Source organism: Haliaeetus albicilla, chromosome 23 (assembly GCF_947461875.1).
Source record: "Haliaeetus albicilla chromosome 23, bHalAlb1.1, whole genome shotgun sequence".
Taxonomy (NCBI): Eukaryota; Metazoa; Chordata; class Aves; order Accipitriformes; family Accipitridae; genus Haliaeetus; species Haliaeetus albicilla.
In genome coordinates, this window is record NC_091505.1 from 4,505,752 (window position 1) to 4,522,464 (window position 16,713).

The 16,713-nt window shown below is 38.0% G+C and overlaps 1 protein-coding gene across 5 annotated transcripts in view; it reads left to right on the forward strand.

Annotated features, from left to right (window-relative positions):
* The window catches only part of AMMECR1 (AMMECR nuclear protein 1), a 107,929-nt gene that overhangs the window by 52,443 nt on the left and 38,773 nt on the right, over nucleotides 1–16,713 (forward strand). For 4 of the 5 annotated variants that reach the window (XR_011329449.1, XM_069810966.1, XM_069810967.1 and 1 more), the window contains exon 3: nucleotides 10,729–10,839. Coding sequence is in view for 4 of the 5 variants with exons in the window: in XM_069810966.1 (XP_069667067.1) it covers nucleotides 10,729–10,839 (111 nt within the window). In the remaining variant the exon portion in view is untranslated. Of the gene's footprint in view, nucleotides 1–10,728; nucleotides 10,840–11,248; nucleotides 11,353–11,790; nucleotides 14,084–16,713 lie in introns of those variants that run through there. The other variant, XM_069810969.1, reaches the window with a different exon arrangement.

Sequence of the window (16,713 nt, forward strand, 5' to 3'; positions counted from 1 at the left end):
AAGATGAAAAAACTACTCTTCTCTTTCCCCACTGTTCCTTCACTTCCACAGTCTTCTGGAGGAGCTATGAATTTTCCTTTTTACTTCTTGCTTTTTTTTCTTCCTCATGGCTACTCTCAAATCTTGTCCTGTCCTCCCTCTTTTGTGTGGGTGATGGCTTTGTGCCACTGTTCTTCATCATTGCAAAGAGTATTTTAAATTAGAAATGACTAATGGTTTCCCTGTTGCATGCGTGATTCTGACAAGAAATAGTAAACATTAAGGCTGTGCTAACACTGCTGTTGCTAAGATCAGCGGCCAAGGTGCTGGAGTAACCTTGTGATATTGCATTGGCTAATACTTGGGTCATACTTGGAAAGCTATCTCCACAGCTGTATGGGCTAGAAATATTTTTAAGGTTTGATTTTTAAAATTTTTTTTTCCTTAATTAAAAAAACCTCCTTAATTAAAAAATATAGCCATGCCTGTACCCTTTCTGGCCTAACTGCACAGGATCTGTGTTGGATCCTCACCTAAACTTGATCTTAATGTCTTGGAAATATAAATGGCTTTAGTAGCTGAAGTACAGCCCCAGGGACTGATGTTCTGAAGATACTCAATTCTAGATAACTTAATTTAACTTAATGATTTAGCAGCTATCCAGATGTATAAACCTGATATCTGCCCATTGAGATATAAAACAGCTTGATGATCTTGGGAGTTTGTGGTAGACAAGAACTGCAGTTGGAACATTGTTGAAGCACTGTAATTTGAAGTGGAATGAGCTGATTAACCGGTATGTCCTCTTGGTTAGTGTATGCATACTCAGCTGTGTGTCTGTGCAGACAGCATGACAAATCAGTCCCTCATACAAACTCAGTTTATACACAGTTGAGGTTGTCATTATGGGAATTTGGGTAAGAAACACTCCATTTTAGAGGAAAATTCAAGTGTCTCACCCTAAAAGAAGATATATAGACTTAAAGATGCATCGGTAACCCTGAGCAGTGAAGTGAGTAATTAGATGACCTGTAAGGAAGGTGCCATCCTGAGGAATTTCCAGGTGCCCTGTGACCTGTGGTGCTGCAGACTAAGTGCTCTGACATTGCCTGAGGAGAATCCCTGTGGAGGATGTTATGATTTTGAAGGTTGTTTTTTGAAAGAGCAGTTATGCTGCAAGTCCTCATGTTCAGTTTCAAACACACTTGTGGGCTGGCATCATTAAAAACTGTTTTGAGTACAGAGGTGGGTAAAACCGGTTTTGTCCTGAGCTGTGATTCTCTGCTCGTGTAGAATGTAACTCTTACTGTCAATTTTGATGAACTGTAAATATTCAAATCTTTTTTTAGCAATGCTAAATAAGCCTACATAACCAACTTGTGTGATTTCTGAGTAGTTCTGGATTTTGTTAAATGTAAATATTTATTTTAGCAAAGTGAACAGCTAACTTGGGAACATATGTCATAGAAACTTAATTTCTTTCATAAGTTGATGTATTGTCTTGTGATAGTTGGAGGGAGAAGGTGTGAAAGAACAACTTTGTAAATACAGAGTAGTGTCTGACTGAGCATCTAATCTGGGTGTGCCTAAAAGTCCTCATCCCCTTATAAATTGTTAATTTTACTTTCTCTTTTCTGGAATGCTGCCTATATTGCCTCAGGTCATCTAATATAGTGTACAAGAACACCAGCACTGGTCCTGCAGCTGAATGAACAGCCACATCATTTAGATGTATTTGTGAATTTATGTCCATTTTAAAAATGAATTTGAATATATTGAATGCAACCTTAAGGTGTTGTAGGTTCACTTTAGAAAATGACCTACCAGTAAGCAGTCTTCTTATTTTTAACCCTGATTATGCTGTTGTTTAAACTAGATTTTCTTAAAATAGTAGCTGCTTTCTGACCTTCCTTAAGATTAGCTGCTTAGATAAGCAGAACTTCCTAGCAAATTCACACCTAGCAGCTCAGGTTTTGATTGTGAGGCTGATCTCTCTAGGACATGTAATGATTTCAGGAAACCCACCAAATATATTGTCTGTTATATGGGTAAAGAATGAAATTAATAAAATGCTTGTTTCTGAAATACAGTAGCTGGAAGAGTTGCTCATTTGATCACTTAGTACTGAGAATGACTGAAAGAATATGCTGTGCCCTCAGAAGTATTTAATAACTCTTTCAGTAATTATATAGTATTTTAAATTTAAAAATTGCAGATCTTGCTTCTAGCTTCTGAAGCCAGTAGATTGTGGTGATTGTCTTCAGATCATCATTTATTGGCAGTAATGAACCTTCCACATTGACTGAATGTGTTGAAGGAGTAATGCAATATAAACTGTTTTTAAGAATCTCAGCTTATTTCCCACAAAGAATAATGCTATCACAGAATAAATTTCCTCCTGTTCAGGGAAATCTATGGGGTTTTGAGATGTGCTCCAGTCTTTATGAATTTTGCTAGATGGAAGTCATTATCCTAGTAAGTTGAGGTGTTTGCATATATGTGTGTACTTGGACATAGGGTAATGGATTTCAGACACTACTCAGTAGCTAATTCTTTTTCTGATTGTGTAAAAGTAGTCAAGCAAGTAGTGCTTTTTCAACTCACATCAAAAATACGTGTTAAGTGGCACTGTAGTGGAAAAACTAGCTGCTGCTTTTTTTTTTTTTTTTTTCATCTAGCTGCAAAAGGCTCTTTATATTGGCTTTCAGAATAGGAAAAATATCATCCATGGGCTTCTCTAAATTTTCACTTCAGAACTCCCTTTGAACTTTAGATAAGTTGCTGAAGAAACTGGCTTCTATTCTTGATTCAGAAAATGCTTACACACTCAAGTAAATGTTGAATAGCACCTTGAACCTTGCCAAAGCTACTCAGTCTTACATTCTTTGAAGCAATAAATTGTTTTCTGATCTTTAGAATATGGTTAATGTTACATATTTCTCTCTCTGCACTTCTGTAATATTGCTACATAGAAGCAAACATACAGAAGTGTAAGATGAATGTGTTTTTTCTCAGATGTTTTTTTTTCAATCCTGGAGGTTTGTAATTGTCTCTTCCACAATTTAACAGATAGTTTCATTTGTGAATTGTCCCTTTGTTCTTTTACATTGCATCATAAAAAATCAGAATAGGAGTCTGCAGTAAACATCAGGAGGCCATTTGGTCTTTTCTCTCGTTAAAGGGCAGAATCAAATATATTTAGAGTATTCCTGACAGTGGCCTGTTTTTTGGAGGCCTTTGAGGATACACTGATGATGGCAGCTGTACATCCTCCCAGGCAGTCAATCCCAGCATTCATGTTTCTTACCATTAGGATTTTTTTAATTGAATGTTTTACAGTTTAGGTTTCTTAGACGAACATCTGGCAACAGAAGATGCTAAGTCTCTGAGTTAAGTAGCTGGCCAACAATTTCCTTGTCTTTCTTCTCATAAATGATAGTTGTTTTTCCTTTATACTCATTAATATTCATATGTCATGTTGCAGATTGATTGTCTTCATTGTGCCTGTTTTTCTTTCTTTTCGGTAACCTGATTTATTTCCAGTTTCTCCAAGAGGATCTATTACTGTGATTGTTGGTCTTTTTTGCAGTTGTGCCTGTTTTGTTTCAGGAAATTTCCTTTCCTGTGAGGAACTACTGCCTTTTTATTCCTTTTCTTGCTTCTCTTCTCTTCCAGAGAATCTTATGTATTAATTCCCTACATTTATCAAATTCTGTCTTTGGCAAACCCTCACCCCAAATTTACATTCTCGCTTTATTCCCCTTTGGAATTTCGTGAACTTTGTCTTGACTTTCTTGTCTTACCAGATTTTTTCCAGAATATATCTGGTAAGCGAAAATGTTCTCGCACCATGTTGTGTGCTTGTATGACTGTTGCAGAAAGGCACTCACCAGATTTTTTTTGTTGTTGTTGACCAGCTCTTTTTGTTGTTGTTGTCCAGCTCCATAATATCATCCATAAAGTTTCCCATTTCATCTCGAACTAGATAACTTTCAACATATCTGCCCCCCTCCTGTGCTTTGGAGTGTATGTACAGATGCCCTTGATAAAGCTATCAGTGTACATGTTCCCACCTCCTTCATTACTAAGCTGTATTCTCTTATATTAAGTAATGCAAATTAGCTCACTGAATTGTGACATCTGGCAATGCCACAGCCTGGAGTATCACAAAGTTTAGAGTGCATCAGTTAGCAGGGAGGCTGCTTTCTGTGATTGTGAATAAGGCTGGCATTGCTTGTGCGAGGGATCACAGCGTACTGTTCTAATGATAAACTTTAATTTCTCTTTCTCCAGATGCTTCTAGTTTGAAACACTATTACATGAGGGTTTAGCATTATTTGAAGGTGTAGCATGATCCCAATAAGATAGAGTAAGCTTTATGTTGAAAAATATAAACGTTAAAATTTCTAGAATTTAGGAACAATAGCTTGTTCACTTGTGTAAAACAAAAAGGACGGCACTGCCATTGCAACTTTGCTTGTTTAGAGTACTTTCTGGGTGTGTTGTAGCTTGGAAATCCTCAGAGCTGAAGTGGAAGCACTCTGGTATTACAAAGGGATGAGCGTGATGACTTTTCAAAGTGTCTGATCCTACAGCCCTGGGTGTCAAGTAACATTAGGGCTGTAGAGACTTTCTTCACTTCTCTGGTTATAAAAGATGGTAGGTTAAATAACTATAATTAAAATGTCTGTCTAAATGTAATTTTACTTCTCAGTTCATCAATTTTAATCCTTTTCAGTTCAAAGTCCTACAAGTTTTTTTTTATTACTTGGAAGCCTTCAAGTGAAACCAAAAAAGTTCTCACTCATCTTTTATAAAAGTAGACAAATATTCTTGGTCTGTTACCCATTCTTTCTGCTATTCTTCCCAATTTCATCCTCTCTCTTTTCCTCACTATCCATAATAAGGAAACTTCATGCTGCTTCTGAAGGTATCAGAAAAAGACCAATGTATTCACACTTTTTGCCTTTTCCCCCACACCCCAACTTAAAGAATCCCTTCACTTTTTTATTGAATGAACTGGTAAATGAAAGGCAGCTTGTATCCAGTGCTGCTTTATATTAAAAGAAGATATTTTTAACAATGCTTTCTACATGATGTCAGTGTATGTTACTGACATGCTGACTCTTCCTGTGATAGCTGACTGATTACTAAAATAGCTTGCACACTTTTGCTTTCAGTCTAAGTATTTTCAGTAACATATAACAAGCAGGTCAGTAATTGGTTTAGGGGATTTTGATTGTAAAACATTAGTAAGAAATATGCTTAGGGCACTGGTAAGCATGGTGTATAAGAGATTATTTTGAGACATTCAATGTTTATATAGGTTTATACCTTGTGACCTTCATGTGAGTGCTCCAGTTCTCCACAAGTTGTAACAGATTAATGCTCAAGTAAAGTACAGGCCTGTCCTAATTTCTTCATTAATGAAAATAGTGTAATAGTAGCTGAAGTGACAAATGGGGCGGAACTCTGATCGGGTGACCCATGCTCCTGTGCTTCAGCCACACATTTTCTGGCTAGCCTTTAAGGTCGGTGTTTAGGGTGTTGGATACATGCATATATTTCAGTAGTCTATCAGGGAGACAGACTATGTATGCATGCCCCTTTTGATGACAGCAGTTGTATATAAGGAAGCAATATTAGTTTAAGCCCTTACTGTGTTGCAAGTGTCTCTTTAATTCAGTTTTGCAGCTGAAAGTAGGGAAAACTGATACATGTGATCAGCTGGTTTTCATGGAGTAGTGCTTGACAACCTCTATGGCAAATAACTGAAACAGTTGTCTGCTATTTAGATCAGATCTGGGCAAGACTTTTCAGTAAATAATAAATTAGGCAATGGCTGGATGGAAACTTTATAATCTTCAAGTTGCTTGTGAATTTGCTGTGGCACCTGTAAACAGTTTTAGATGGAAATATTTTTTTCAGTGTCTGGCTCACAAACAAACAAAAAAATCACAAAATACAGACCCTTATGGAAGAAGAATGATTAAGATATTTAGAGATGCTTCTAAGGGTCTGGATATGGTCCCTGCTTCTGCTTCTGTGCAGTTTGAAACATCTTCCACCAACTTTCAGCTACTGATTATTCAGGGTGCTCAGCATCACTCCTGTTGTTAACACTGTCAGCAGCATATGTCAGAGGTTCCTGGCACCAGGATGAGAAGCTGGATAACCCATCAGACGAGTGAATTTCCAAGTCTCTTGGTTCAAGAGGGCTCACTCCCAAGCTCGAAGCTGTTTTGCTTTTTAATAAGATGCTTCACCCTAAATTGAATAAGAGAACTACTTGAAGCTGATTGTTAGAGCCCTCCCAGGGAAGTGCAGCATCTGGTTTGGTGAGTGTTTTTTAAAAAAACAAACACCACCCCCACTCCCCCCCCAGCTTTCATACTAGATCAAGAGGGAGCCAGAGTCAGAAAGGTGAGCGCGCTCCACCTCCATATGCTCTCCTACTTTTGTGGGATATGTGGGTTCAAACTTCTTTAGGCAAAAAGAGGACTCAGGTCTCTAGCATGTGATGCATATCCTTGTTGTACATCATTGGATAAAATGAACTCCTCACATCACATCTGCCACCTCTTCTGGTTTTTACTAGAGATTTTCTCTTCTGTTTGCTCTTCTGTTTTCTTTCAAGTGCCTGGAGGTGCAAATTTTCATTTTAGGTCTGACTGTGTTGCGTAATAAACTCCTTTTTATTCTAAGAAAAACAGATAACAGATGAAAATCAGGATTTTTTTTTTTTTTTTTCAAGTTGGAAATGTACGTATTTACTTAGCTGTTCTTGACATCGATATCTGTGGAGTTTGGCACTTAGCCTCAGATCTCAGATTTGCAGTTATGTTAGATGGCAAGTTTATTTGTGGGTTATTGGCTTTAAAACACAAGAGCAGCATTGCAGGCTTGGAGAAAATAGGCAAGCAGCTGAAACCAAGGATGCCAATAAAAAGCAAAAGAACATCACTAGAAAGAAACAAATTCATTTCTCTGCATAGCTTGTCCAGGTTCTATAAGCTGGTTTTCTATTGTCTTTCTTTAGTGTAAGACTAGAAATGCTCTGTAAAGTTTTGAATGGCAGACTTGGACTTTATATTAGGCTGTGAGAATTAATCCTAAAATGTAGCAGTCAGTGTTTCTAGTTCAGAGATGGAAGCATTAATGCAAGTGTGAGACCCTCCTCTAATTCTGTGTACAGTGCTGGACACTGATGTTCAAGAAGGCAAATTTAAACTGGAAAAAGGTGTAGGGAAAAGCTGTTATGGTCAGAATGGAAAGCGCCCCTTTGAGAGGAAACTGAATGAACACAACCCATTTAGCTCAGCAAAGTGAAGTCTGAAGAGGCACATGAATTCTTTCTATAAATACTTTGGGGAATAATAACCGGGAAGGGAAAAGAACTATTTAAACTAAAGGACAATGTTGGCACAAGAATAGCTAGGTACAAGCTGACTGGGAAAACATTTCGGCAGGAAATCGGGACGTTTCCAGAAGTTCTGAACTTCAGTGAGGTTTTGAGGCAACCTTCTAATTTTGCATTTTGGGGGTTTTGTCCCCATTATTTCTAGTTTTTAAGATGGAGAATGTGGATCATTTATGAACAGAATTATATAATATAATTATTCTTTATGATAGTAGGAGCCCTGAAGGTCCCTTTCAGCCTTATTTCTTGAATCTTTTAGAGTTAGAATCCTCTTGGGTCACTGACTGCTCTGAACCTTTGGTCCATATTACACTTTGAAGACATCTGTGATGGTAATTAAGAAAAGTAATTCTGTTCAGTAGGCTTATATCTTCTATGTAGACATGCTGATACCTTTAGTGGCTCCTGGGAAACAAGGAGGCAAGTGTGGGGGATACAGAAGTTGAAAGGCTGGAAAAATATCTTGAGTCAGCATGTATGGCTACCAGTGGTGTTCATTTACCCAATGGATAGAGGTTTAAATTTAGTCCAAACGGTATGTTTATATTACTACCACCACTGGTACAAAAATATATGTATATAACCTTTACTTTTTCTGTTGGTACTCATTGACAAGGACCTTCAAAGCATATGCAAATGTTTTAGTAATCTATTTGACATTCAGTGATGGTCTCGGGATGTTTTCTTCTGTTGTCCTTTTAAAGTAGCAGTAACGATGCATCCTAGAAGGAATTCCCATTTGACAAGAAAGTAAATGCGTATATGTTTCCCTGAATTATAGCCCGCCACTAAGTGTATTACAGCTAATAAATCTCATAATCCAAAGATAAAGGTCAAGAGAATAATCCTGAAGCCCAATTTGAATCTTATTCAGGCTTGTTTCTGTGCAAGGGGAGAGAGTGTCTTCAGTGCCATTGCAATCTAATAATTTTTTTAATACCATTTAGGGGAACTGGAATACCTTTCTTGAAAACTCTAGTAAAATGCCACTTGTTGATCTGAATGGAGAATAGTGTAACAACCTGCATTCTAATAAATGTTAGATAATAGTCCCTTCTGGCTTTATGCTCGTCAGTTTTTATCAAACAACTTTTTTTAAAAAAAAAAAAAGGAAATCCAAAAGAAAGATATGACTTCAGCTTCCTCTTCTATTCATCATCATTGAAAGAAGGGAACTCATCCAGTTTAATCAAATAAGGAGGAAGTTGCTCTACCAGCAGGCGATAACAACGGATTTTGGAAAGTTGAGAGGACTGGATGCTACTGCATTGGTGCTATAGAGACTGAGAGGCATATCCTTTTCTGCCATCACTTGATGAATATCTTGTGCCATACCTGACAAAGCAAATGGGATGGAAGGAGAAAAGGAATATGAGCTATTCCTTGAAAGTCCAAAACCTCACACATACCTACGTATATACCCCCAGTACAGTTACCTCCATCTCTGTTACACTGCGCAGTGATTCATGCAGTTGTGCAGTGGCTGATCTGCTCATCTAATAAAGCTCTTAGCCTTAGTATATTTTAAGAATCTCAGCATACTAGAAAGGGAGGTTCTGTTTCACAAAATACAGAGAAACTTGCAGATTATATTTTTACTGATCCTTCAGGTGAGGAGTCAGACAAGACATAGTTACCAAAGGTTGTCTTGCAGTGCAGAGTTGTTAATCTTAACAGTGCACTGTTGTAAATCTATTCATTCTTTGCAGCTGTTAGTAGTAACAGATGATGATTCTTATTTTTTGATACAGCCAACTTGACTTTTTGTGAATTTTTGACTGTATCCATGCTTCTGGATCTGCTCCCTTCCTTAAAGGCATATGTGGTAATTATTTGCTTTGTAATCTCTTGCTTCTTAGCTGCTAGAGTAAGGTAGGTTACTTCATCCTAGACTTCTTGATCATCATAGCAATGGCTATGGACTATATAGTAAGGACACTGTGTAAGAAACAGCTGTAAAGAAAAACAAGATGAATTCAGCATGATGGTTTGTACATGTGTATAATGCTGAAGAGCAGTGCCTGATGAAATAGCTTTGGAGAGAAATCAGTTGTGCATCCTTAAGTGTGTATGTGGTGGTGGCAGGTGCTCTAAATGTCAGAGATGCACCTTGCTTCTGTCAGCGTTAGTGTAATATGGCTGTAGTCATCATATGAAGAATGATACATATTTATGCCTTAATGGCCTATGACTTTCCACAAAAATTAACACCAGATTTACTTCAGGATTTAAGGGTGGGGGGTGGGAAGGGGTTGCTTGTTCTGCAGAAATGTGAACCTATTTGTGACCAAGAATACTCTGTCAAGTTGTTTAACTGATTTATTTTTTTTTAAGCTTTGGTGGGTTGTTTTTTGTTTGTTTGTTTGTTTTTAAGCCTAACAGTAAGGGAAAATGCACTCTTGTTTGTGTAATCCACTTTGATTTGTCTCCTTTCTGGAAAAAGAGTAAATTTTATATTCTTTTCTTCTCTATATGTCCCTGTTCATCTCAGGATTAGAAATCTTTGTTAGAGTTGAGGACTGGGTATCCGGGAGTCGTGTGCACTCCCCTGAGAAATTCAAGTTTGTGTGGTTTTCTGTTGCTTGCATATTGATGTGATGCTCTAGAACTGCAAGGAGAACTTTGGTCCCAAAAAGTTGTATGGTTTGTCTCTTTTTTGTTAACTTAGCGTATATATTGGTACAAAGTTGTTTGATAGTAGAGGTATTTCTTTGTAACTGTCACACTCATATAATTGAGATATGTTCAGCTTACTAGAGATTTTGCTCCACTCCTCGTCATATTTGAGATTCTTAAATACTAACTTGGGATTCATGGAGAAAATATCCTTTCCTCAGGCAGTTCTTTCAGTTTGGAGCGTGTTCCTAAATTTTGTTTTCCCAGAATTTCAGGTAGCTTCTTGCCAGAAGCGTTAAGGACCAAAGTATTTGTGTTTAGGTGGCGGGGTGGCTAGTGTGACAGGGGTATTTTTCCCTTCTGTAAAGAATTCCTTATGTACAGATATCTAAGGTGAGGCTTTTCCCATTCGCAGAAGGCTAATGGGTAACAGTGAGGGACACTGAGCATATCACATCTGTTACCAAGCAGTTTCATTCTGTCCATTAACTATTCCAGTAATCTTATTTTCTATTATATCACATGAGCAATGTTTCTAGAACAGGCAAAAGAATTGCAAAGAACATTTCTAAATACTATGGCCTGCTCAGATACAGTTATTTTAGAGATTTGGTCCCCCATTGCCCGAAATGGAAGGGCACTGTTGCTGAAATTTCACACCAACTGTCAATATTGCTTCTGTGATCATGTCTTTTTTTTCTTCCCTAAAACAGCCCACTGTTTGTAACGTGGAAGATTGGTCGAGATAAACGATTGCGTGGATGCATAGGTACTTTTTCTGCCATGAACCTGCATTCAGGACTCAGGGAGTACACACTTACTAGGTAAGATTTTGTTTTCTGTAGCCTTGACTTAAGTATTTAAATAGTCTACTGAGGAGATGATGGGTGTGCTTTGGTTCGTTTTGGGTTTTTTGGCTGTGTCACTGTACTGATCAATGAAAACTTGTGTCTCCTTTTGATGCTAAGTGTATTGCCTGGTTATTTGACTACTTGTGTCATGAGGCTATGGTTTCAGTTAAAAACCATAACTTGAGCCTTTTTTCTTTTTATTGGTCTGGAAAACTACTCTCCAGTAGCTTATTGTAAGTGACCATTATAGTATTTTTTCCAGTGTTCAGACTAATTTTAACCTTAATAGTTAATGTCAGGGCAGAAGACCAGAAAGTCAGATTTGGGGATTATCCTATTCACACTTCTAAAACAGCAGGTATTCTCACCTCTTCTCCATCAGGTGCTTCCAATCAGCTGCAGTTAATTTAATGCTACAAATTTCCATTACATGTTACTCTTCAGATACATCCCAGCCCCTGAGTGGGAAGCTTCTGGATGAGGGAGGTAAGTGATGATAATCCTTCACTCCCTGGCAGCATAATCCTTCATTTTTTGATCTACACCTAAATTCATTCACCTTAATATTGTTCCATTTCCTTTGCATAGAGTGAAAACTAATAAGTTTATCACTAGAGCTAGTAGCAAGCTTTCTACTTGTTTTTTCTAAGAGTTTTCTTAAGTTTATTTTCTAAAGAATCAATGGAATTTTGTTCCACTTGGTTACAATAGACTGTTTATAGTGCTTTAAAATAGAAACTACCTTCTGGCATGTGTAGACCTCTAAAATTGTCATCACTTAAAATAACTGGTGCCTCCAGATTACTTTAGATTTGAGGCTTTCCTCTACTACAGGATCTTCCTCTTTGCTGTTAAAATGCCTTTTCAATCCCAGTATTAAGTAATATTAAAATGAGACATGTTCTTTCTTACGTGACTCCCTAGTTTGTTGCAAGCTGAAGTTCATTTCATGCTTCTCTGCTCAGCTTGAAGAAATCAACTGCTCATCTCCAGGAGTCCTTACAAACTTCTGAAAGACCTAGTTACCTTCATTGTGTTGGCTTTATTTATTATGTGGTCTGGAATGTTTCTGGTTGTGTCCTTTAAAACCTCAGCAATCAAAATGGTCAATGAGAAGAAGCTTATAATAAAATTCAAAGCAATTTCTCTGTTGAAGGTTAAAAGCCTTAAAATCTTAACCATTACTGAGCCAGACTGGAGGAAAAACAGCTTGCCCCCTGCACTGGAGAGCCTTTCATTTAAGTGTACGCTTTACAGTGCCTGATCGAGAACAATGAGCTTGTACAGAAAATTGCCCCCTAAGACTAGGAAGAAGGCGATAGGCAAAAAAGTAGTCTTTGTTGGTCATAGGGTTTTTTTTTTTTCCATTCTCACAAGTCAGATAGGGCTGTACTCTTGCTTACCTTTAAAAATGCTTATAAGATTCCTGTCACTGCGTTCTAACTCTAAAAGCTGAAGTAAAAAGTATATGAAAAGTAATGCAGATTAAAGGGAACTGAAATATTTTCAGTGCAGTATTTAAATGATGGCCACATGCTGTGGAAGCTTTTACTAGGCTATTCAGAGGATAGATAATTAAGTAATTTTCAAGATGAGAGAAATGAAACTATATACCAACCTATTTTTCAAAAGTCTTTGTGACATCATCAGTTGTTTTAAAATAAAACATTATATTTAGTGGCATATTGGGTTTTGTTACCTTTTACGGGGAACTTTTTTCATGTCTATGGGCACCAAAAATGTTTCCTGTTGTTTTTTAAAAAAAACCCCAAACTTCAGATATGACCATTGAAACATAAAGTGCATATCTGAATGTACAAAAAAGTTGTTCCCTTCTATCAATCATTATTTAGAAAGAGAAAGGTTTACCTGTCATCAGTTTTCCTCATGGTGTTAGTCTTTTCAACTACGGAGTTTCCGGAGGAGAGCATTTGAGGAATAACAGAAGCACCTCTGAAATGCACCTATGAACTTTCGGAGTTTGGAGCTCCATGGGCTTCCCTAGGAGGGATCAGAAACTAGGATATTATAGTATCCAGCAGTATGTGGGCAATAGGCTCCTGCAGAAGATACGACAATTCCTGAAAGAGGAGGAAAAAAAAAAAAAGAAAAACTTCTTCAGGGAAGGCAAAAATTAGTCAGCAAAGTAGGTGGAATGAGAATGGACTCTCCACTTCAAAAAGTGGAACTTGACCAAAATTTTCAGTTGAGGATACAGGCAGATAGTCTGACTTTTATTTTACTTTGATGCTGGGAGGCACTTCTCTTCAGTTATTCTGAAGATACAGCATGGCTAAACAGAACCAGGTTGTTTGTCTAGTTCATTCTTATCTTTTTCAGCACCTTCTGTGGAATTGTGGCCCAGCTTTCAGTGAGTAAAATGGTACAGAAGAACAGCTGTTCTTAAATGCCCAGGTGCTTAGCGATCAGAATATCCTCAATTTCCTTCAAGCATGATTTTATTACAAATATGCCGAGTAGTGCTTAGGATCAAGATAAATCAAATTTTCCTTAATTCTAGTAGTGATCTCTAGTTGTATATTGTATACAATGTGTAGCATATACATATCTATCTGCATACAATAGTGCAGTTTCTTCAAAATGGCATAATGATAGTTGATCTAGGAATCTGAAGTGAACAATTTCTTTCTTGGGACACCTGCACTCTCCTACTTAAAAAACACCTTTTGGGGGTCTGTCTGTAAACAAAAATGGTGATGTTGTATGACCAAGGGAGTTTCTCTTCCCCATTTTGAGCTCTGTAGGTTGTTACGCTGGTATTGCCAGTACGTTCTAAACAGGAAATTTATGTGGAATGATTCACCACTAATTGGATGCATCTGCCTAAGTTGTGAGGAGGGATGAGAATACCCATAGTAAAAACGCTAGTACTGTATTCCTAATAACATCTACATGTTAGAATTCAATTTTCTCTGCAGTTATATCTGTGAAACACAGGGGAAAGGAAGTGTATTATTAAAAACTTCTGCAGAACTTTATGAAAAGATAGATTCAGATTTAGTGATTTTTATGTAATTTTACTAGGAGGTTAGTTGGATAAAAATCTAACCTTGTCCAAAATGTTTTACAGTATTGAATATTGTATATTAGGATGTAATAAGTTTATTGTGGGCAAAATAGTCCTTTAGACTGAATGTGTTAATTGAATATCCCACCTGAATATGTAAAAATAAACCAATCCAGATTATGAAAAATACCTTGTGTTTTACAGCTCCTTCCAGAAAATACACTGAACTTGGAAGCAGGTTACCACAGAATTCATAACAGGTTGATAAATTACTTTTTCATGTATTCTGTTCGGCAGTAAGACTTAGGTTTTGGCATTGAAGTTTTAAACTCCTGCCCTCTTAACACTTGAGATACTGAATGAAATGGTTTAATTTGTTCATTTTAGTTTAGTTTTTTCTACCCATTTCATGTAATTTGAATTCATATTTTATGCCTAGTGGATATAACAAGTATAGGTGTATAAATTTTTAACTCTGCATTGCTTTGTCCTATCAAGGCTAGAATATGTATCTGGGGAGGGAAATAGTACAGAAGAGGCAGATAACGGGAGATGTTATATGACAGAGCCTTCTGTCATAGAAGAAAGCAGTGAAGAAAAATTGGAGGTCTCCAAGCCTTAAGTGGATTAGCATAATAGCTGAAAACTGGATTTAAATTTAAAAATAATATGTAACTCACCCTCCTTAACTAGGATAGGCCTGTCTCTATTGACCGTATGGTGTTATCAGTCTTTTTGTTGTGTGTTCTACTTACCACTCCACCTGAGAGAAATATGACTGCTGTCAGACATTCAGCCTAGATGTGGTCTATCAAGAAAAGAAAACAAAGAGGGAAGCTTGGGATGAGAAGCACAAGACTGAAGGAAATGAAACCTGCAACCCAACTTTCTCGTAACTGAATTCGGGTGTAGATTCCATGTGAAGATTTGGCTACCAGTGGCATCAACTACGGCTGTGTATTTATTTGTCAGCAATTTCAAGGGTCTTAGGCCTTGTCACTGCCATATCGTCTGCTTGTCTGTGAAAAACATTGACCCTTTCTTTCTGTTCCACACAGTAAAGTTAACCGTTGAACTGCAAGACTACACTATGGCAAACTTATTTAAGGGGTAAAATTGAAAAAAACTGAATGACTGATCACATTAATATTGATGTGTTGGCCTTATTTACTAGAGGCAAATATTTGTACACTCAGGGCAGCTTCCCTTTTGTGTTTAGCTGAGGTTACTACTGTTTAATTCCTGTTTCTTTTTACTAATCATAGACTTGTTCAACCTTCCCTGTAATCAGCCCCTACAATCTGGTGCTAACTTCCCAAAGCCTTTACTCTGAGGCAGTGTTGCTATGGGTGTAGATAGTCATTGCTGTTGATCCAGGGCAAAGCATACTCGTGTATCTGACTGCAATTTTTGAACTGCAGAGTTGGGGGAATTATATATGGTTTTGACATTTGTTGTGACCTTCACTGTTCACAGAAGTCATAGTCCAAATTAATTCCTGCAGATAACATTTTATGTAATATTTCAGAGCACATTGTTGCCTCTGTGTTGCCCACTGATGATATTTTGCAGGCTATCTTATTTTGTGGCTTTGATTTATAGTAGACCACTGCTGAAAGTCAGCTTTTTTTATTCTATTACTACTCTGCATCTGGTGGCCACCAATGAAAAATGTCTGATAATAGTGAGATGAAGCTTACACTATCACTTTCAAAATTAAACTCTGCAGAGAGCAATGTAGACTCTTGACAGCCTGAACTCACCAGTGTTATGGTATTCTTGTATGTTTAACATTGTCTTTAAAGCCAGGAAGCATCGTGTTGCTTCCTTTTCATTTGTATGTTTCTGTGAAAAGCAGGCGTCTGCTGGTTGCCTCCGAGTTTTCAAGGTCATCTTACTGAGGCAGAGGGCACAGATTTTGCCCCTCCTAAAGGATGACCGGCAACAGAGGGAGGATCTCAAGGTGAGAATCTTAGGGAGATCTGTGGTAACACGGTTCTGCATCTAGTGGAGTGGATGGACAACCAGTGTGTCCCACTGAGCATGTGAGAAGGCGGTGGCAATAGCCATCTGGAACGTGTAACTCCGAACTCCCACTTGCCCCTCGTGAACCCAGTTAGTTGTTAAGTTTTTAATGGGGGTTCAACTTACAAAGTCCACTAAGCTTTAATAATAAAAGGGCCGTACACGCTGCCAAAGCCTTTTGAGCCAGTAAGGCTGCAGGCAGCTGGGGGTCCTCAGGCGGTCACAGCACGTGTCTTTCACTTACACCACCATATCCCTTCGCTGAGTGACAGGGAGTCTGCAGTTCGAAGTGATACCAGAGCGTCCTACTTTCCTGGGGAGGTAGGAAGTGGGGTACCAAACTGATACTTAAAACGGCACACTGAGTGTTTTTCCCTCAGCCTGGGTTGGGGTCTCCCTGGCCCTCAGGAAGGTTCGAGGATGCTGAAGAAGTTGCAGGACCGTTTGATGGGCCCCACTGAAAGATCGGTAGTTGAGGATGTTGCCATGACATGGGCATCTTCCAGTGACCAGTATAAGGCAGATCCCGCTTGTCATGTTGTCAGCAGCAGAGAGCGTTTTAAGTGATTCTCATCACTTTGTAGTAATCTCCAGTCACTAAAACTTCTCAGCAGAAGAAAGAGGCATCTGAGCCAAAGCCATGTTTGAAGGAGATTTGGAAATACATAAGCACTATAACCTTGTAGCCTTATTGCTCTGAAGGGAGGAGGGAGTAGCTGTGCAGAGAAGGTAGAAATGGACCCGAGGAATCAACAGGCCATATCAAGGCAGTAGACAATATTGAAACCAATTTT